The 22594-nt window shown below is 45.8% G+C and overlaps 1 protein-coding gene across 1 annotated transcript in view; it reads right to left on the reverse strand.

Moving 5' to 3' along the window:
• Window positions 1-2962: 2962 nt before the first annotated feature.
• RBM47 (RNA binding motif protein 47) overlaps window positions 2963-22594 on the reverse strand; it is a gene marked incomplete at its 3' end in the record, with an annotated part of 76057 nt that continues 56425 nt past the window's right edge. Inside the window, exons 2-5 of the mRNA XM_084266971.1 lie at window positions 8667-9826; window positions 7179-7385; window positions 3565-3767; window positions 2963-3205 (exon numbers count right to left, since the gene is read on the reverse strand). Of these exons, the coding sequence (XP_084123097.1) occupies window positions 2963-3205; window positions 3565-3767; window positions 7179-7385; window positions 8667-9826 (1813 nt within the window). The remainder of the gene's footprint in view (window positions 3206-3564; window positions 3768-7178; window positions 7386-8666; window positions 9827-22594) is intronic.

Raw genomic sequence — 22594 nt, forward strand, 5'->3', positions numbered from 1 at the left:
GGGTGGAAGGAAAGCACAGAGGGATGCCAGCCTCAGCTCCATCTGCATCCAGGCACTGACTCTAAACTGGATGGGAAAAGAGGTTTTGGGGCTGATTGGAGGCTGTGGGAAGACTGGGGAGGTGGCTGCTATGCCTGCTGGGAAGGTCACAGTCCTCTGCAGATGGTGGGACAGGGAAGTCAGCGGGACAGTGCATCTCCTCTCCATGCAGGAGCCTGTGGGGATGCTGGCTGTGGTGCCTCGCTCCCCCTCTGCCCCAAACAGCCTCTCTCCAGCTCAGAGGGGAGCACGGCCTTGGTGGAGTGGTTAAACCTAGCAGTGGGATGCTGCAATGAAATAACAGTCTCCATTTTAGAAGAATGCTTTATTCACTACATCCTAGAAAAGTACCGTAAAGGGAGCAAGAACTAAACAAACACAGAGGCTTCTGACAGTACAGAGAACAGAGATACAATAAAATTCCTAAAATATCAGCTCTTTTGAAAATAAGGCACACTAATTCTGTTGTTTGCTGTTTTGTTGTGGTTTTTTTTAAAAGATTTTTATTTATTTTTTTAAAATAGTTTGTTCTTAACCTAAAGGTGTTCACATTTCAAGTTACCAGACTTACCTCAGTAGTAGTGTACATGAAATGGTTTAGAAGCAAGTGTAAAAGGCATGGGTGGTAGGGTAAGCATGACCTGCCTGCCTGTGTCCCCACATCCTGCCTGTGTCCTTGTGTCCATGGGTCCTGCTTGCTCCTGCTCCGGTGCAGGCAGCACCCCCTTGGCCTGGGCCACCTTGGGATTTGCCCTAGTAGCTCCTTTCTCTCCCTGCCACCTCTGCAAGTGGCAGGACACTCGTCCTGCCAGCAGAGAGAAGACAAGTGGGAAGGGAGCCACTGCCCTTCATCCCTCCTCTGTGGGCTGGCTGTGGCATGGGGATGGAAAGGGGACAGAAAGAGGCCAACAGAGACCCAAACTACTCTGCTGCCTTTTCCCAGCCCTGGGGGTGTTTGTGTAGAACCCACAGAGCTGCAGTGGCATTTTAAGTGTTGAGGCCTTAGCTGGAGAGCCAGAGGAGGCAGCACCCAGGTCCCCATTGAGGGTTCCCCTCGGGGCTTTGCCCAAATCACCTCCTCTTGCCCTGCGCAGGGGCAGAGCCTCGGGGCTGAGGTCTGGGTGCGCTTTCAGGAGCACAGGGACTGACAAAAAAAGTCTCCCAGGAAAGGGCACAGAGGGGCAGAGTCTGACCTGGTGGTTAACCTCCTCACAGTGCTTCTGCTGATGGGTCAGCAGGGTTAAGGAGAGCTCAGCTCGGCTGAGCAAGAGCACCTGAAAAACAACTGCTCACTTTTGAGGCAGGGAAAAAGAATGTATTAAAAGGTCACTTAACTGAGCTGGACGTGGTCTGGAAGTGGTTCAGTTGTCAACATATACTCCATAGGAAACCCCTTTGGTTGGTACTTACATCACAAAAAAAGGTAAAGGAACATTGCTTACTCCCTGCTTCGCACCTCATGTCACCAGAGCTGTTTGCAGGGCTGCTGCACTCCATACAATGGACAAGATAGTTCTTTACTGTTTTACTATACTTTACATTCACCACACTACTAAATAAAAGCCTTTAAACAGGCCACAAAACACTGCAATAATATATTTACTTCTTAATAAAACAAACTTTTTCATAACATCGCAATAAAAGGTTTCTGTTTTGTGGCAAACCACATACCATGTAAATTTGCAACATAAAATGAACTTTAAAAATGCATATGAAAAGATATGTACAAGGTCTAGGTCTTAGGATCATCGGGTCTATTCACTCCCACCCTTGATGTGCATGTACAACTCCACTTGTGGAGAAGGGGGATTAAGCGTGGAAGGGAGGCTGGGAGGGAGGCTAGCCCCGGTTCACTAATTCCAGTATCACTACCACCCCTAGTACCTTGGAAATTTCTCCTGGAACATGATGGAGCAACGGGTAAGTAACGCTGCGCATCCTCTCGGAGAGCGAGCGCTCCTGCTCCTGCCGACAGCAGCATACATTCTGGGTCACTACAAGATATACTTCAAAGACTAAAACAAAGAGCATTGAAAAGGAGCCTACGCTTTATACTGGATGAAGATCTAAGTCAAGACACCTCAAGCAAAATATCAGCTACTCGTTTTTGCACATGCTCCAACTACAAGTAGCTTCAATAAATAGGAAATCCAGTTGTGAAGGAAAATTTGGAGCTTTTCCTTTACTTGACACAAGCCTGTGAATCATACTATGGGGAGGATTGTGTGAGTAGGCTTTTTCCTCCCCCACTCCCCACTCCCAACCAGGCAATGTTCATTACTTCTGATTTCAAATAAGAATTGAGCAGATCGTATTAATGCCAGCATAAAAATGCAGAGGTCTTGCACATTTTTTAAATTGCACTTTCCAGTATAATTTTTAAATAAGATACTTGTTGTTTTTTTCTTAAAAAAAAACTCTAAGGTATGTATTCTTTAAATATTGAATATATTCTTCAAAATATATTGTTAAAACTTTCCCTAGCTGCTCAGGTGTGCTTTTTAATATATAGCTGATATATTATTAAAGGCACTACAAAATAGACATCTCTGGAGTGCAGAACTTACTAAAAAATAACCTTCATACCACAAATATATTGAAAATATAACTGCTAAAAAAAAAAAAAAGACCCTATGCAACCCCTCTAGGATGTGTATAAATCCCATCAGCTGGGCTGGATGCATCCAGGTCCTTTAGAAATGTTTTCATACAGCTGTGTTAAATTTTAAAAATAGCCTAAAAAAGTTAGTGAAAACTTCAAGCATAGAAAATATTTCGAACACGTATTTCTATGACATTCTTCGCTTCCTGCATCAGTTTACCCAGCCCAAACGTTTACTCTTTCGCAGCCAGTTCTTTCTTCATAAATAGTAAAGTGTTCCTTCAGTGTGTGTTTCTCTGCCGCCCTCCTCTGCCAACAGTCTCAGTACGTCTGGTAGACGTCATGGATGGGGACCTGGATGGTGGCGGCCGGGAAGGCGGGTGGGATGTAGCCAGCGTATCCCCCGTAGGCAGCGGCGGCGGCAGCGGCGGCGTTCTTCTGTAGCGTGGCTATCGCTGTTGTTGCGGGTGCCGCAAACGGCACGTAACTTGTCCCGTAAATCCCGGCGGCGGGGATCCGCTGCACGTTGGGAGCCATGGTGTACACCGGCGTGATGGGGCGGCCCTGGAAGGAAAGCAACGGGTTCAGACCTCAAAAGAAGTGCTCACATTGCTTCCAGCCCCCAAGCTGCAAACCCCCTAGAAGGAGACATACTAAAGAAGCGGGGTAGGCAGTGCATGCCCCGTTGAATGAGAGCTATGCTATCATGGGGAGGCTGTTCCTTCTTTCCCTCCCTCCCTCTCTCCTTCCCAGGGTTGGATCTGCCTTGGGAGGGAGACCAGATGTCCAAGACAGGTCAGATGAACTCTAGGGCCAGTGGGTGCTGTAAGACCCTTGACAGCATCTCCTGAATGGGAGAAGGGCAAGAGGCCAGGGTTCCTCCCACCCTGGGTATGCAGAGCAGGACTATGTCCTGGACTCACCTGGAAGGGGGGAGGTGTTGACACGGCCGGTATTACAGCTGCAGCCGCAGCCGCTGCAGCAGCCGCTGCGCTGGCTGGGTCCTGCTGGACGGCTATTGGGTTGATGATGTGCTCCACAGTGTGGATTTTGCCATCTTCCATCATCTTGGCAGGCGGCGCGGCCTGAAACATGGAGTACTGGGCGCTGATGGCAGGAATGGCCACTAGGAGAGACCAGACACATGGAGTGCGTTGGAAGAGGGTTTCCAGGGTCTTACCTCAAAGAGCCCTCCCTCCTGGCTGCACTGGCTCTCCTGCAACAGTCCTGCACTGCTCTTGTCATGGCAGGTAGCCCTGAGTGCTGGTGGAGGGCCTGGGGCACCTCTGCCTTTCTCACAGGTGGGAGCACCGTGCCTGAGCACAGCAATGGGCTGGGGGGTGTCTACTCTGCCCTGCAGTCCCCCACAGCATAGGTGTCCCAGGGCCAGAGTTCTGCTGGGGGCTGGGAGCTACGACGTTGGTTTATACAGCCCCTTCTGACCACCACTGTCCTCTAACTTGGCCAAGAGTGTGGCCTGAGCACAGGGACATGTGGGAGTGTTTACTGTCCCACCGGGGTCCCTGGTCCAGCTTTTGAGATCAAAGGATGTGTAGCTGCCATAGGCAGAGCTGCTGCAGGCAGCAGTTGGTGCAGTCTATGTGCCACCCTTTGGCCAACCCTGCGAAATATCAGCTCATTTACTAGCATGCATTTCCCAGGACTAACTTGATGAAATATATTTTATCCCATCTCTCTGCTACAGGATCAATCTATTTAAGAACATTAAAAACAAACAAAAAAAGGAAATGGCTCCTTATAGAATTCTCCCTCATGCCAAAGTTGGACAACACAAAATCATTAGAGCTATGGGCTTCCAGACAAAGAGAAAACACTCTGGTTAGAATGACAGTGTTCACAGGCGGTGAGATTGTGGTTCAAAATGGACTGTTGTGGCACTGCTTAGGGAAGAAACATGCTTTGCTGAACATTCCTAATAATCACAGTAATTGGGCATGATCCGGCAATGTATGCTGGCAGCTCAGAAAGCTAATCACATCCTGGGCTGCTTCAAAAGAAAAGAAGTGTGACCAGCAGGTCAAGGGAGGTGGTTTTCCCCCTCTACTCCTCTCTCGTGAGACCCCACCTGGAGTCCAGCTTTGGGGTCCCCAGTAGGAGGAGGACACAGAGCTGTTGGAGCAACTCCAGAGTAGGCCTACAAAGATGATCATAAATGGAGTTTATAAGAAGGACAGGGACAGATTTTTAGTAGGACCTGTGGGAATAGGACAGTTTTAAACTGAAAGAAGGCAGATTTGGATTGGATATAAGGAAGGAATACACTGTGATGAGGTTGATGAGTCCCTGGCACAGGGTGCCCAGAGAACTGTGGCTACCTCCTCCCTGTCAGTGTTCAACGCCAGGTTGGATGGGGCTTTCGGCAACCTGGGGTAGTGGAGGGTGTCCTTGCCCATGGCAGGGGGTTGGGACTAGATGATCTTTAAAGGACCTTTCCAATCCAAACTGTCCTATCTTGCCATGATATCTGTTGTTGCCTCGTAGTCCACACTTCAGCACTCAGCCTGTGAGCCTTTCAGCAAGTAAGGTTGTTCACAAGGCAACCAGATTAATCAATAAATGATGGACTAAGAGGTGATGTTGGCTTCTATGGGAGGACATGCAGCCAGTAAGTCAGAAAAGAAGCCAAATATGCACATGGATTTCTTTCACTGGGACAGACCTTTGCAGTGTGGCAGCAGGTGATTCTGTCTGTGGGAAGGGTAGGTGCCAGCAAGCTGTGCACTTGTCTTGATCCTGGCGACTGCAAGAAGGGATCCGATTGGATATCTTTAAGGAAGAGATGTCTTCACTGCCAGTGGACCACCACTGTTTCCTCAAGCAGAGACCTACCTCATCAGCTTTTCCAGTTCTCCTTCTACACTGAGCCTACCTGGTTGGCTCAAACCTGCTTCCAAACTGGTTTAATTACCCTGGACAATTTCTCACCAAAGCAAAGGCAGAGACCTCATGTTCTCCATTCTGCAGTAACTTCTGCCAGAAAAGCAGTAATGGGCAACTCCTCTTGTGAGTTTTCTAACCATTTGCAATAAAACAAGCTTTAAGGTTGTTCTGAACAGTAGGAAACTTTGCTGAGTTAGTACATCCCTACTCCTCTGCTCTGGTGACGGACTTTCAGTGTCATACCCTCTTAAATAACTTTGCTAGATCATCTGATCTGGTGGGGGAGAACAGACCCAGTGATTCTGTGATCAGAGGCTGTGCTGAAACTGTAGGAGTGGGTAAGACCTGATAAAGAAATCTCAGTCTCAACATGCTTCAAGTGTAGAAACATTTAGACTTGAGCTTCAGGCTTTTGCTCGGCAGTGGAATGAATTACCAACACCCCTAACAGGCGTGCATTTGAAAGCCCATTTTTCAAGCTTCCTTTAGTAATACCTGGAATTCCTGAAGAATCTTTACAAACAGGCATGGTGGCAATATTTTCTGACTGTGAGTGGATAGTTCTCTCAGGAAGCCTGATCTTCTTCGGAAATGGCTCTAATCTTAACTGCTTTCCTTTATCTCTTGCCCTCTTCTCACATCATCTCAACCACCTCTATGGAGAACTCTTCACAGCCTTCATTGGGTGCAAGCTGTAGTTTCCATTGACAGTATGCAGCATGTTTTGGGAAAACACTGCAGCTCTATTATTAAACACTGCTTAGGCCCTGCAGTTACAATTTACTGGGACAGAGGAATGGAGAGAAGACCTTGAGGACTTCTGCAAGAAGGTTTGACCTCATCACCTGCAAGAAACTTCTTCCTCAGGCTGCTTTTCCAAATAAAAAGATTTCCAAACAGGATCTTGAGGAATTTCAGGGCTTCATCCCATTCACCTGGGAGGGGCAAGGGCTGGAGACTCGACTGAGGATGTGGCAGAAGGGGGTGATCCCTGCCCCAGACCTTGGACCAGCTCCCCACAGCCCCCAGCAGAGCGGAGAGCTCTCCTGTAGGCTTGCTGCAAGCTGGACCCTGAGGGCTCCTGGCATTTTTCCTTCCCCATGCCGATGATGGTGCTGTAGGAGTTTGCCTCAGCCTGGGGACTTCCCTGCAATGGAACCTCGTAGCACCGGGGCTACAAACTAAGCAGGGGAGAGCTCTGACCTGGATGGAAATCTGGGGTGGGAACCTTCCTGGGTGAAATCAGCATTGAAGAAATTAAAAGACAGGAAGAGTGCTCTTAGTCACAGTGCTCTAGTGTACATGACTAGATGGAAAAGAAAGCCCACTTCCTCCTGAGGAGGTGCGAAAGGGGACAGGAGGGGTGGGCACAGCTTCATCTCTTTGTTCTTTGGACTGAACTGCTCCCAGATGTCCATGTCACCTCTGTCCCACTGCATGCCTCTTGTTTGCAGAAAGCCCAGCCAGGGTCAGGAGGCATCCAGCACAGGGGAGTGCTGAACCCCAGCTCTGGGGCTGTCCGCATGGCCACAGCTGTGGGCTGGCCCTGGGGGGGTCCCAGCATACCTGACAGGGGGCTTGGAACAGTGGCTCTCCCACCACCTCTGCCATCCTTCCCTCATTCGCACATACTAACCTGCACCAGGCTTGATGGCCACGGGATTGACCGCAGGTAACTCCAGGTTGGGCACCAGCTCGTATCCTTTCTCTTGCTGTTTTCCTTTGCCTTCATGGTACCTGCTGTAGATGCCACGGCCGGCGGAGTATCCGCCCAGGTAGGAGCCCCTGGGGCCCGGGGCTCTGTTGCCAGCTGCACCTCGCCCTCTGCCTCGTATGCTGCCTGCTTATGATAACAACATAGAAGAGGATGGTGAATAACAGAGAGTGACAGCCCTGCAGGGAGCTCTTGATGCTTCTGACCATGCATTAACTGCTTATTTATACTGATGGGACTCTCGTGGCCAGCATTATGGGTATAATACACTCAGCAGTGAGAGGTGGGCCCCTCTGGGGTGATTTCTGTGCAGCAGAAACAGCTCTGCCCTCAGCTGTCCTCCAGAGGAGACCCAGCCTCTCGGCTGGCATCCATGGGACCCTGCAGAGATGGCCCCAAGTTGTACCTGGCCTTTAACCAACTTTGTCCCACCATTGCACATATATTTTTACTGGTGGTGTTTGTTTTCTCTGCACTCCAAAAACATTGCCCCTATTTATCTTCGGGACTCCACGCATGTTCCAGCAGTACTTTGGACGCTGTGGTATTAACGCACGCTGCAATGGCCCAATCGAATATTGAGGCTTCTGGAGAGAAGAACTTCCTCCCAATATCCAGATTTGCACATTGAGAAGAAGTTCTTGATCAGCTAGGGTTAAAAATATTTCTTGGTTTATGTGGGTAAGTATTCATCCTAAACTGCTTGATACATGGAAATGCACATTAAATTTCCAGATAAACACCATGATAGCACCAGTTATAGCTGCTAGGGTTTTTTTGTGAATAATTGGGGTTTGGTTAAATTTTAAGGACTGTAGCTGATAACTAATTGAAGTATACTTAAAAAAAGAGTTGTTTTGCACTTACATGATTCCTTCTGCACGTAGTTTTCAAATGACTTTAAAGGACACAGCACTACTGTCAGTTTAGCATGGAGAGCAAATGACACCTGGAGAGCGCCCAGCTGAGGCCTTCCCTGACACCCCTCTGTTTGGGTGACCAGGCCAAGTTACCCATATCTCCAGGAGAAGGCAAAGAGAGTACTCTGTCAAGATCTCTAATTGTTAGCATCCAGCTTTTTGGACGGAGGCATGAGAAGCTGGAGTCCTTGGGCTTGCTCAGACTTAGTATACCACTCAAAAACCAAATCCCACTCTTCCCCATCCTGTGCTTGGTTCGTTAGCTCATATTATTGATGCCTTCCTCATATTAGACTGTACATTAGCAATTATTTATAGGCAGATACACTCTGCAGAGTCATAAATTAAAATGAGACTGAACAGAAATACGGCAAAAAGATTTTTAGAAGCGTGATTAAGAAAAAAGTGCCAAGTCTGCTCAGGCAGACCTTGGGTCGCACCAGCCTGCGATCAAACCTGCCCACTGCATCCCCTAATTGTGGTTACTAACCTTTCACAAAGTAATCTCTGTTGGGCCCGATCAAGGCATTGTATGGATATCCATAATACGCTAGTGTGTACGGATCACAAGAGTAAACATAATTAGGTTGCTGAGTTACTTCGGTGGTTGCTGCAGCTCCTCCTTTTGCTGCTTTCTGGTAGCGAGTGTACTGCTCCTTGTCTACCGGCTTGGCCAAGGTAACCTCCAGGCACGAGCCCTCCAGTTCGACACCATTAAGGCTGTTCATGGCGTGAATGGCGTCTTCCCTGGTTGTAAAGTGCACAAAGGCATAATCTCGTATTTTTTTCACCCGCTCTACACAGCCAGGATTGAACTGCCCAAAGACCTTTTTGATAGTGTCCTCTGCGGTCTCGATCATTAAATTCCTCACGTAGAGGATTTTAACAGTCTCCATGATGTCTTCATCCACATCTATCTCTGGTTCTGCCCAGTCAACAGCAATTTGGTGTCCCCACAGCTGGATCCTTCCCGGCATGAGTTTCCTCCTGGCCATTGCTGCTGCTCGATGGCTCTCATACTCCACAAAGGCGAAGCCTCTGTTCTTCATCTTGTCTGCGGCGCTGGCGTACACGATGACATCCAGTACACCTTCCGTCACCTTGGCGATCTCTTCCAGGATCTCCTCTCTCTTCTTCATCTTGGGAATGCCTCCGATGAAGAGCCGGCAGTTATCCACGCTGCAGCACACCCCCAGAAGCCTGCCAGGGCGGATTTCGTAGTTGTTCAGCTCCCTGACAGCACGCTTCGCCTCATGCTTCTGCGTGTACATCACAAAGGCGTAGCCGCGGTTCTTCCCGTCAAAGTCCATCATCAGGCGCATCTCATAGATGCGGCCAACGGTCTCGAACACGGGGACGAGCTCATCCTCGTAGACATCGCGGGGGATTTTGCCCACAAAGACTTCGCAGCCGCGAGGCGGGTGCAGGCCCTCCCAGCCGGGAGGGGGGCCGCCGTACTTGCGTTGCCCATTCTCCTGGATCATGCTATATCCAGTGCGCTCCATGAGGGCCAGCAGAGCTGCCTCATTGGGTGCACCGGCAACGCCTTCAGGGACTTTTGTGGTAGCCATGTTGGAGGAATCATTGTTCATCCTTGCAGTAGAGTCCTCAGCGGTCATGGTGTCAAACTCATTCACAGCTTGGTAAAGCCTGGGCAAAGGAAGAAGGAGGACACTTGTTAGAAGCTGTTAGCTACCAGAATCCCACCCCTCCCTTTTGTCTTCCTGTAGTTGTTCTGCGGGTTTTTTTTTTCAAACTGGGATTAAGGCAGCAGAAAAGCAGATGGCTGAGTCATGCCAGCCTGAGCACTGGTACTGCAGGGGGAATGCATCCAGGGTGTGGGTACAGCCCCTCTTTGAGGGGAGCGGTTGAGAATCACCTGCCTGTATCTACCTGGCACTGAGAGGTGCTACAGCAGGAGTCTGAATTCACATGAACAGGTGCCACCAAGCACCTTAAATCCCCAAGACCCAAGGGAGGCTTGTGTCGTCTTTGAAAGGGTAGAAAGGAGCTGTCATGAAGCCAGTGGTTCCCACTTCCAGAGCTCTCTTCTCCCTCTAAGTCATTCATTGATTTTTAAAGCTGATAATGTCCATCAGACCATATAACGTGAGTGATTGTGTATGACATGGACTAGTACATTTTATTGTTATTTGCACATTGAGTCCTATAACATTTGATTAAATTGTAGCTTTCAGAGGGACCTTGGGTTTAAGGACTGAAGAAGCTGTAGACCCCACCATCTCCCTATATGGCTTGTTTGCTAATCAGTCCCCCAGACAAGCATCTCACGAATTTGTCTGGCTTTTGCTTATACCTAGGGTTACTTGTTAAACCTTCCTCTGATAGACTAAAGAGTTTTTCAAGACCTCTGCTTTTACCTTATGATGATATTTAAGTTGTGTAATCAAGACACAACACTGTCTTTTTAATACAACCTGTAGGCTGAACTCCTTCATTCCTTCACAATCAGTCATTTTTTTCACCTAAAGTTGTTCTGTGGCTCTTTTGACAGTTCTTTAGGCCAGAACCAGGGCACAGCCCTTTTCACCCTTGCTCTGTACAGGGATGAAGATCATCCCTCTTTCTTCTCCCCATGTCTTTTTATTGCCAAGGCCTGTTTCTCTACAGCTTCCCACTAGCAAACCATGTGAAGGGCTTTTTTGTCAATTCTAATGCAAAATCCTTTCCAGAAGCATGACTTGCTTGGCTTATGTGGCAGACATGCCTTGCATTTGTTACTCCTTAAAAGTCACAACTTTGGGTTCAGCCCTATCCCAACTGCCCTTTGAGAAGATCCCACCTACCAAGTGACACATCATTGGCTCCTCCTCATTGTTTTTTACAACTCCATCAGCCTTTGCATCATCCACCGGTTTATTTGTGATGATTTACAATCATGACCAGTTCATTGATGGAGCTGTCAAAAACCACTGGGCCCTGAAGGAAACTCTGCAAGCCACCATAAGAAATGCTCCCAGTCAGGTTTCACAGGCTTATTTCTGTGAAAAGGGACCAAGCTTTAGCCAGATTTATTCACTCTATGTAATAGTCTTACTCAGTGGGAAGCAGGTTTCTCTCTTTCCCACAAGGACCCTGAGAGATCATTAGAACAATTCAGTCATTTTTAGTGCACTGGTCACCACGCAGGCAAGTCTTTCACTTGTACAGTAGGCCCAAGTCCACAGAAATATGGGTGCAAAATTGAGGCACCTCAGTATGATTTCTATGCTCCATAAAACCTGTTTAGATCCTGGTAACCTTAATGCCACATATTTTTTTCAGTAAAGCTCTCGAGCTGCCCAGAGTCATGCTGGTCTGTATCTAGAGATGCCTCTGCACCAGCCAGGGCAAACACCACTGTGCCTGGTTTAGGTCCTAAATGTGTTTATGATTGGTAAACCAGGCCTCTGAGCCTCAGTCCTGTGGTAGGGCCTGATCCCACAGATGAATTTGCGCCATGGGTGTTGACCCTTATTAGCTCTTTTAATTTATAAATATTGAGAGCAGAGGGGGGAGGCAGAGAAGATGTAGGGTAGCAATAGTGATGCTGATGCCCAGACAGCACTTTAGAAAACATAATTTCTTTACAGCCAGGTCCTTTATGGAAGTGTATTAGTTCTGGTAGCTTCTTGCTTTAAAAAGTTATTGATAAACATGTTTGTCTCAGATCCAAATGTTCCCCCTTTTTAACGTGTCACAGTCAGACATTTTCATTTTAGTCCTGGGCGTTATTTGACATAATGAAAAAAAATTAAGGCAGAGAAAAACATTTTCATTTTTCGAATGGCACTTTGTTCCTAACAATGTGACTTCACCTTTCCCTGAATGGAAGCAAAGCTTGTTAAACAAACACTTGACCGAGGAATAATCATTACCTTTACAAAGGGCCATCCATTGGCAAGTGAATTACTTATAGCCCCAGGTTTGGGTAAGTTTAGAAACGAGTCATTACCATCAGTTGTAGGTCAACTTACATAATAAAAGTCTCTGATTTCTGTTACCTGCAGGTCTCAGTCACTGGGCTATAGCCTGAAAAGTTATGGATGGGCTCTGGGACTGTGGAGAGAGGAGAGATGGCACAAAACCTTCCCTAACCACTAGAAACCAGCTGGTGGTAATTCAGTAGCTGTCCAGGAACTGGCATGTCCTCCAACACCTTGCATTGCACCAGCTGGACGATTTGTACTTGAAGGTGCTGCTAAGTGCTAATGGCCACTTCTGCTGCAAACACCACCACACGCCATTTGTGACAGAGAATAACTAAAAAATCTTTGTGAGCTTAAAAGACATTTATCCCTACGTATTTTATTAGGAATCAAAATTCACAGTCAAATGTGTTTAATTTTTTCCTGTGCATCTCTACAGATCTGGGTTTCGTAAGTATATACTACCTAAGAAAATTGTAGAGCCCATGTAGTCCTACTTGATGTAGCTAAATACACACTTAGCAACATTTATTGCCACATGACGCAGCCAACACCTTCACGGAGTTCAGATATCATCTACCTTGATGAGAAGAAACGCAGGCGTGTCTGGTCTGCGCTCTCACCTCCTGTTGTTACAGCCTTACAAAATGGGCTGCCAGCACAACCTAGCCCTTTCATGTTGAAAAGCAATCACTCTCAACAAAACTGTTTCAAAAAACCACCTATTTCCAAAGCATCTGAACCTACCTGTGTTTGGTTCTTCTAGTCCACAGTGAAACTAGTCCTGAAAACTTGCTACCGTGTATTGTGGGTGTGCACAAGGTGTGAGCTAATACTGTGGGTTTAGTGGCCTTAATAAAGCCAGACCCATTTCAGGACATCGTCCAAGTGTGAGTAATGCTAGAAGAGGGGAAATGTAAGCTACATTAAAAGGTAGTGTCTTGTGAAATATAAGCACTTCATTCCTAATCTCTGAGAAGGAACGTACACCTGATCTCGATGACACAGATTCATAAGAGACAGACAAAAATATTAATCACTAATGAGAAAGGTTGTGCTCTGGAGACAACCACATTTTGAATTACTAATTGTCAGGGCTGAAACAAGACTGGCTTCTTCTCAGAAGAAGGTGGAGCCTGCTTGATGGTTCAGTGCCATATTAGATGGCTGCTGTCTTCCAGTACAGTGTCTCTGCTCCAAGGACTCTCCCTTGCACAGGGACACACATGTTTGACTGAAACCATTCAAATTTCAACTCCCTTTGCTCACAAAACTCCTTCCCTGCTGCCAATTGGGTGGGTGTAAATAATTCTTGCCCTAAACATTAATTGCCTTCTATTTAACCTATCTTTTCTCTCATCACAGCTCAGAACATGCAATGGTAAACTTACTGCGTTGGCAGCGACTGACCTAAAGCACGTTGTGAGCAGGCAGGTTAACCCAGGCAGATCTTTTGTTCTATACCACGCTTTGACTAACAGCAACATGGGGCCAAATGCTGATGTCCCTGGTGTCAGGGCAAAGGCAGCTCATGGTCCCAGTGAGAAAGTGATGCCCGCAGTCCTATCCCTGAGCTTGCGGGGCCCTGGGCAGTGCCCTGTGAAGTTACACAGCTACCTGCTGCTCTGTTGATCACGGTGTGGTAAAACAGGCTTTTGCAAACACAGGGACACAGCCGGTGTCCTTGTGGCAAAAACCGCGTGTCCACTCCGCTCACGTGCTCCTACAAAATGGGGTTGTTTATGTTTGCGCTTAATTCATCCCTCCAGTTTTGTGTGACATCGATTTAGTGGCATCATGTGTCCCTGTGTGGGCAACACCGCCCCCGGCAGTCACACAGCACGGGGACGGATGCCAGCACCACGGTGGGCAGCAGGAGAGCCCGGGGAGACCTGCTGGCTCTGCCGTAACTGGAGAGGGGAGGGGATGGGGACACCCATGCCCCACCTACAAACCCTGGACTGTACAAGGTCCTGCTGAGCTGACATGGCGTGCCCCTCATGGACAGCATACAGCCACCTGCTTGCTACAAGAAACCTCTGCAGTTTTGCATTTTCAGCCACAGCTGCTGCGGAGGGAAGGTCGGTCACTGAAATTTTAACTAAATACACCCTGTTGACAGAGGGAAATAACAGCTCCTGGTTTAAAAGTGACCTTCCTAGTTTTTTAGTTGGAATAATAAGGGCAAATGGTAATCCTGCTATTGATGTTGAACAGCAGCTCTGGAAGCATGGCTGCTGTTAAAGCTCTTTATTTTTAAAAGCTGACTCTTTTCTCATGGCAACTTTAGATGCATAAAATGTATATAACAACAACAGCTTACTAAGAACAGCTGTATAACTATCACAAACATCAGATATCCACAGAAACGCTCTTGCTGAAAACCCGTGTTGCCTGTTTACAAACTTATCAGCTGAACAGGACACAAGGGCCACATCAATGCTTGAGCATTCAAGTGTAACGTGCAAGTTACCTCCCCTTTTAAAGATAACTACAGTATCATCATACATCAGTTTTCTTTTTATTGGCAAGACTGTCTCTCCTTTCCTGTGATTTTTTTTTTTTTGCATAAATGAGCCAAATGAAGCTGGTATCCTTGGGGCTGTTACTGAAGCTGAGCAATGGCGTGCTTGAGTTCAGGACCCAGGGCCAGCCCTGCAGCTATGGCAAGGAGCTGGCATGCGAGGTGCCTCTTCTCAAACTAACAGCAAAGTAGAAAGTCCCACATCTTTTACAAACTTGCCTAACTTAGCCACCAGTCCTACAGAGCGCTTGTTGCACTCCCTTGTGCTTCCTGGCAAAATACTTTGCTCTGTTTGCGATCAGCTTAGGCGATGTCCTGCTGGAAGCAGCATCCTTGGCTCCTCTCCATGCACGGTGCAGACAGAGGCCAGGCAGGGAACAGGTATGATGAAAAAAGGGTCTGATCTTCAGTGAAAAATCCATACAAAGACTTTGCCTGACTCCAAATGAGTTTATACTTCAAGTATCAAAGGCTAGTCCTCAGCATGGTTTTCAACAGGAGCTGGACCACAGCTTGGTTGCCTACTTAGTGCTGCTATTAAAGTGCAGATATCTGAAGCTGAATCTTGTTGTAGGTCAGTGTAAGAAAGAGTGCAGCATTTCAGCATGGCTTTTTGGCTAGGGGCCTTTTCTGAAAGTCCTTCATACAGGAAAAGGAAGGTTACTTGGGATGGATGATGCCTTCAGACTTTTAACCTAAAAAGCAATACCTGAGGCCAAGGGGCTGTGACAGTGTCTGCAGTGTGACAGACACATTGCTTTAATTGCAGCTGAACTGGGTGAATAAGTTGCCCCAGGCTACGTAAAATACTTTGAAAGGAGGAATTTTCTTAATTTGAATCATTTTGGGAAAACTCTGTGGAGAAAGTGGTGAACAGCGTCAGCAGACCTGAAGGTGCAGGAACATCGACTGTCAAGAGACTTTATGAGGAGCTTGTGATGAGCAGCTTGGGAGAGTAATCTCACAGACCAGACTGGCATGGGTTATTGACAATGACATGTCTGTCTGCCGTCCAAGTTATCCGGCGCCAGCACTGCTAAAGCACTGCATAGTCTCATTGTCATGCTCATGCATGATCTAAGGCAAACAAACCTGTCCATCTCTGGCTAGGGTCACCTAGGAGAAACTTTTTGGCTCCGGTGTTACATGGGACCCAAGGAGATGCTCATGGAGCAGTGTTTGCTGCACCACACCATTTCCCACATATGACCAGGCATGAATATGTACAGCAGTGGCTCGCTATTGTCAGGGGTCTGGCACTCATTTCAGTGGAAGAGTTTGTAAATTCAAGATTAAACTTCAATTTTATTCTAGTCAGTTCCCTTGCATAGGGCAAGTCGATGTTTTGGGCCTGAAAAGCATTTTTCAGGGTGGAGCTACGGCAGAGGGGGTCCATGCATGACTCTCAGTTGCCTAAATTAATCCTAAGTGACCTAAGCACGTTAAAAACGTTTGCTTCCATTTAAAACACACCAAAACCTGTTGGCTTTGTCTTTTGATTGTGTTCTCTTCGAAGAAGTACCATAAAGAAACAGAAAATGAAGGGTGATATTTCCAACAGCACCCAGCACCCAGCACTACTTCCCCGCTGTCATTTATAAGACTCTAATCACTTCTACGGGAATATATTTGATACAGCAATGAGCACTACTGGAAGTCCTGCCTTAGAAGTCTCACAGGGACTGGCTATATCCTCCAGGCACCAATCAAAAGCAGTGCATTTGGCTTAAAAAAACATAACAAAATTACTGCAAATGTGTTCTTTGATTTCTTGCTTCTTTTTAGGAGGAAAACACCTGAAATTATTCTCTAAATTAACACCTTGGAATGTACCAGGTTAAAACTTGATCAGATAATTGAACACCAAATTTGTACAGTCAACAATTGGCTGTAACTTCAGACTGGGGCTTGAAAGCTAAACTTATTTTCATCACTAACATTAAGAACAAGAATAACCACAGACCTAATTCTCTTAGCCATATTATACCCATTCCCTTAGCTGTATTAATCTTAGCTCACAGCAATTTTACGTCCATTTTTAAAAATGGAGCTGAAGTTATGACTCCCCTGCAAAATAATGTTACCTTGTATTGTGCAAACTTCCTGTCTGTTCTATTATCAACCCTCTCTGCATCTTTTTAGGACATATTTAATTTGGAGTGTGATCCTGCATAAGCTGTTAAAGGTTCTTCCTGTGTTATCCATAAGCACTGCAGCAGTGCCTAGCAGTGACCCTTCCCAGGATGGAGGTCCCTCAGCAACCTGACCTCCTGGCCTAGAAACTGCAAAAATAGTTTTCACTGAGAAATAAGCGATGATATGTCAAATAATAAAGTGAGAAAACTTGCCTGAGCCTGGCACCTCTTGCCATTGCTTTTTGATGATCACAAGGGAAAATTCTGTTCATGGATATACGGTTTTCCCATGGAGAGAATTAAGCAAAGCTGAAGAAAAAGTTACTGATGCACAAAAGGACCCACCAACACCTAGAGCAACCTATCAACACAACAGTTATTTCCCTCCTTCTGCAACGTGAATTCTGTCAATGCAATATGTGTTTCTGAAGTGTTTTTACTCTACATCTCTCTACACAGATCCCAAACCACTGCTTAAACCACTTCTGAAGGAAGTTTGGTTAAGCGAAACCCAGTCTCCTCCCATATTTTATAATGTACTTTGCGGACAGTCATTCAGACTTTGTCCCAACAAGTTGCACAACCCATGTGTTGTACTGTTTGCCCCAGCTCTGCCTTTTCCTGAGTCCAACTCAATATAATTCTATAACTCCTAGGTATTTTCATAGGACCAGTCACTGTCTGAGGCTGAAGTTATTGTCCTGCAAAATACTGAAGCCACACATCGAGGAAAGTTGAGAAGATGGGAGATGGGTTGTGTAATCATTCTTATCAGCTCTTCAAAACAGGAAACAACACAACCCATCCCTTGTCCCCAGATTCCCATATTTCAGTCTGGTCGACAAAGTCTATTATTACCATGGTCAGACAGGAAAATGTGTGACATATAAATAAAATGCAATGTAGTCACTCGCTATATAACAAGCCTTTCCTATCCTGGATGAGCCATACACGATGGGAAACTTTTTGAGGCGTTTGTTTACCACAAATGCAATTAAACAGTGTTCTCTGCAGAGATGCTGGTACAGATAAGTGTGTCTTCCTCATTAACTCTCTGCTTTAAAAAGCATTCTTTCTAGGAAAGGAAGAAGCATTTCATTCAGTGTGGCCTAGGAGCTCATGAGCTTTTGCCATAAGAAAGATGGGAAAAAACAATCTCCTGCAACTGCAAAACAAAGCTGCAGCTAGACTCATCTGTTAATTATTACACAGGAAAGAGAAGACGGTCACCTATGTCACTGCTTGCCTCTTCAAAGAAATATCTTGTATATGAACACGGTGATTTAATTTGATCATTGAAAAAGCCTGGGAAAGGCTTTGCTGAACTCTGAGGAGCAGGGGTAAGTGTGCACGTGCTTGCACGTGCTTTTTCTTTGTTATTACAATGCAGAACACTCTGTCTGTCTGTCTGTCTATGTAAACATTACAGTAACACATTCCACTCCGCAGTGCAACCAAGAGTATCTAAAAAAGTTCATAATCTACAGTTCCTGTTTCAGCCTTTCTGATGTAACTTTTCCAGCTAACTCTTCTGGAGATCCCAGAGCGCAACATGACACATCCTGCCTGTTTGCACAAAGTCTACTCAATTAATCCCGAAACAAGAAAAATAACTTCAGACTTTTCAGTTCACCCTAATCTCATGCACACTTTTTTGTTACAGCATCATCAGTCTTGTGTTCACCACGCAAACACCACAACAATGGAGGGTCCAACCTGCAACCCTGCCTTTCACAGGTGGCAGAGATTTTGGGGAAAGCTGAAAATAGCCACACATGTCCCTCTCCCCCAGGTCACAGAAATGAAAATCATCATAAAGCACACCATGGCTGGGATGTGAATGGTCACTGCTGAACGTACATTCAAGTCCAAGCATTTGGCTTAGTCACTGCTGGGTGATTTGGGTTTTGGGTTTTGGATTTTTGTGCTTTTTTTTTTTTTTCTCCTTTGTGCACGGACATTTGACCCCTTTTATAATATGCACCTTGCACCACTGAAACCCAGCGAGTTATTTATTAAACTCAGGTACCAATGGCTGACTTGTACCTATCACACTTTTAACTGCCTGGCGCTGCCCGTGCGCGGAGGAGAGGGGGGATGAAAGGCAATCGTCTTTGCTGTGAAATTCTGTCATATCGGCAGAAAGGAGCTGCAAAGTGCAGCAATTCGTACCTGACCTCTGATCTAAGAAGCTTGTACAAACCTTTGAACCTTGGATTGAAATTGAGAAACAAGATTTACAAGTACAAGGAAGAGATTTCCAGCACTCGTTACCTGTGCCTGGGGTTAATATTATAAATTTAAAAAAAATGTTTAACCAAGGCAGGAACTCTCTCAGGAGGCACCATTCCTGTGCTGGGGGAATTCTAGACTTAAGTCTACTGAAATTACAGCGCACTTGAAAATACCAATGGTTTGGAAATTAAATTTCCGTGTGCTTCAGAAAGGGAGTGGGATTTGAGACAGATGTCATTTGAAATTCTCCTTTTGCTGACCTTAACTGTTTTTTTTTTTTCTAATTAAAAGCTGAAGAAAGAAGACAAGCAACATTTGGTTCAGTATCATTTCTTCAGCAAAGAATGGAGCTGAAATGCAGAATTGAATAGAAATGATTAAAGAGTGCAAAATGGCTCTTCCTTTGTTAACTTTATTTTTATCCAACTTTATCTAATCTCAGTTATACAGTGCAGAGTTATATGAGAAGCCCATGGAAAAATAATCAGACCAACAACATTACAAGAAGCTCTTGATAGACAGTCATATGGCCTTGTCTTGACAAGCAAAAAGGACGTGTTTTGCAGTTCGGTTAGATTAACCATGTTCATTTAATTAAAAAAGCTCTCTCAACTCTTTCAGACACTGGAAAGGTCTTTGGTGCAACATCATCAGCTAACACTGGCATGTGCCACCATGGACTGTGTTGGGTGTGAAGGCCCTCAGAGATCAGCTATTGTAATGTTATCAAAAAAGATGTCCTTCCTGCACCCCAGCCTGCCAGGCCATGGAGCATTGCAAGGGATGGCAGGAACATTTTGCCATGACATCCCTGACACTCTCCAAGCACTGGCTGTCATCCATGGCAAGTTTGGGTGTCCAAATGGTGAAGGAGCACTTTACACACATATTTTGAACCACAGCTGCAATCCCACCTAGCTCGGGACAGGACAGCACTATACACAACTGCTACATCTGTTCCATGTGTGAATGGACAATTTTGTTACTGGTTTAAATGAAACCTTACTTCCAACAACTACATTTCCTTTTTTTTTTAAAGGTTTTTGATTTAACTGATTTTTTCCAGCTTTAAGTTCAAACTTCACTGTTGTTATCAACACTCACCCCCCATAAAGCAATAAATGAATAAATAAATAAATATGGGTGGACAGATTAATATCACGTGTCCAATGTCATATACAAGTCTTAAATGTTTCACATGCTGCTTAAGTAGGATATGAATAGAAAAACATCAGAACTTGATTTTCTTAAAATGCTATTAAGTTTTCAGTACGCAGAATGAGTTATGTGGATTCATTTGTATTAATAAGACTTGCATATATATACCCTGCTTGTTCAACCTTCCCAGCTACCTTCGATCTACAAGACCCAAATTCTGCACCTAAAGCTAATAACCAACTTTCAGTGCTTGATTTTTATGTCACTCTCTTGAAAAAGCAGAACAAAATGCCAGCCAGCACAAACAGGCGATGTCGGACAAGTTGAAAACACCACGTCAGGAGGTTATAAATGGCTACCTTTCACTTCATTAATTTAAGACAGTAGAAAAAAATACCTCTGAGACAAAATTTCATTTGTTGTCCTCTGCATAAAATATCAGTGTTTGAGTTTTCACTGTTCTGACATTCGCTTTGCTATTTGCTACGCGAATTCTTTTAGGCATTCGCATGTCGAGCTTGTAGTTCAAGCTTAGAAGTAGTTGCTTCCTTCTCAAACAACTCTTTAGGACCCTCTAAGGGAAAGCAAACCCCAAACCCGATACCTTGACAATGACATACTTTCAGTCTCAACTTCCTGATAAATGAAAACCAGATAAAAAGCCCTACAGAGCAAACAAGATTTCCCTTACCTCTCCGGTACCGCGATCGAAGTGCAACAGGTTAAGAGGACTTGTGCCTTTGCCCGAGCAACCTTTCTTCCTAATGGCAAGAGCCGTGTAACCTGGTTATACAGTTTATGCATCTCGTTATTGGCCAGCGAGCGTTAGCCATTTAAATTCCTTGGGAGTCATTTGTTAAGGGCTCTTAGGCTGAGGCTAAGTGGGTGGGACGGGAGGGAGAGGGGATGTTAGCACTGCCAGACGCAGAGAGCTCTCCAAAGCGGTTTGAAGATTAATAGAAAACCATCTGCAGTGAAGAGATCTTTGGAGGGAGGGCTGGGTCCAAGCTTCAGGGAAGCTCGGGGAAGAGCTTCACATTTTCACAGGGAGAAGGATTTTGAAGAGAAAGATTTAGTTCAAAATCCAAAACTTGGGGGGAAAAAAAGGGAGTGAAACATGTACAAACAACTCCTTCCTAGCACAAGGCGTTGTGCAAATAGCTTGAGTTACTCACAACAGATAAGATAAGGGCATATTTTGCTTGATGGCATGAGGTTTTTCAGTGAAAATCTTTTTCTTCTTTATTTGGCTTTTTTTTTTTTTCCTTTATATGTCTGGCAAAACAACTTCAGGCTGTGCTGAATCCATTTACCTTCAGTTACAAGAAGGGGAAAAAAAAAAAAGGCCTGCAGCTCCTGGAGCAGGAGGTGGGCTTAGGGATCTGGGCAGCGGTGGGCCGGCAGGAACAGCTCAGGCGGTGCTGCGCAGCCCGTGTGCGCCTTTTCAGCGCAAACACGGAAACGCAAACGTGTTTGCTTGAAATTGGAAAAAAAAAAAGCGAGCCTGGTGCCGAAGTAAAAGCACAGGGGTGGTAAAACATGAATCATGACAGCAGAAATGGTCTGTACATAACAACGGAGCATTAGGCCCCGGGAGCACTTAGGCAAAGCAAACAACACACCTTCTTGAGCAGCCAAGAGGAGGAACCACACCGAAACGCTCTTTGGATGATGAATTTGCCCAGTCGGCAAGCAGGGTGCACAGCCAGCCGGCGGGAGAAGAGGGAGCAGGGCATGCCTGGGGACACGACTAATTTCTGGGAAAGGACAATGCCTGCAGAAGGTGAAAAGCAAACAGCATATTACTGGGGCAAAACAACTACAGCTTTTGGTCCTTTCCCAGGTTTTTTTTTACTGCTGCAGCCATTCCTTTCTTTTTTCTTTTTTCCCTGCTATTTCTTTTTTTTTCTATTTTTTTTTTTCCAAAAGAATTTTTTTTTCCAAAGATTTGATTCAACTCTCCAGCCAAGCAGCTCACAGGCAGAAACCTCAGGGCACCCTAGTGTGGAAGGAGAAGTGTCTTAACCTCTCAACGATGGGCTGTGCACAGAGGTGGATTCTGCAGAGAAAGCACCGCTGCTTTGTACCAGACGCTCCTGGATAATAATTTGCTCTTGCCCTCTGAGCGGATTAATCTGGGCATGTAAAATTTAGAGACATCCCTGTACTGCAGAGTCAGAGGCTGGCCAATAGAGAAGAGGGGCAAGAGAGTCAACCAGTACAGAGATGAGAGTCAAATTAAAAGGCGCCAAGTTAGAGAGAGAAATGTGGGGGATGGCAAAGTCCGGCAAAAGAAGCATCCCTGTGGCAGTCTCTGAGCCAACAGGAAGGATAGCTGCTCTACTCACACCACAAATGCACAGGGTGATTTCAGTCACTCTCTCCTGGATTTTTATACTTGTTTACCCTCAGTACTGTGGCCGTGGTGTGTTAGGCA

This window comes from Gallinula chloropus (genome assembly GCF_964237585.1).
Source record: "Gallinula chloropus genome assembly, chromosome: 7".
NCBI classification, from domain to species: domain Eukaryota; kingdom Metazoa; phylum Chordata; class Aves; order Gruiformes; family Rallidae; genus Gallinula; species Gallinula chloropus.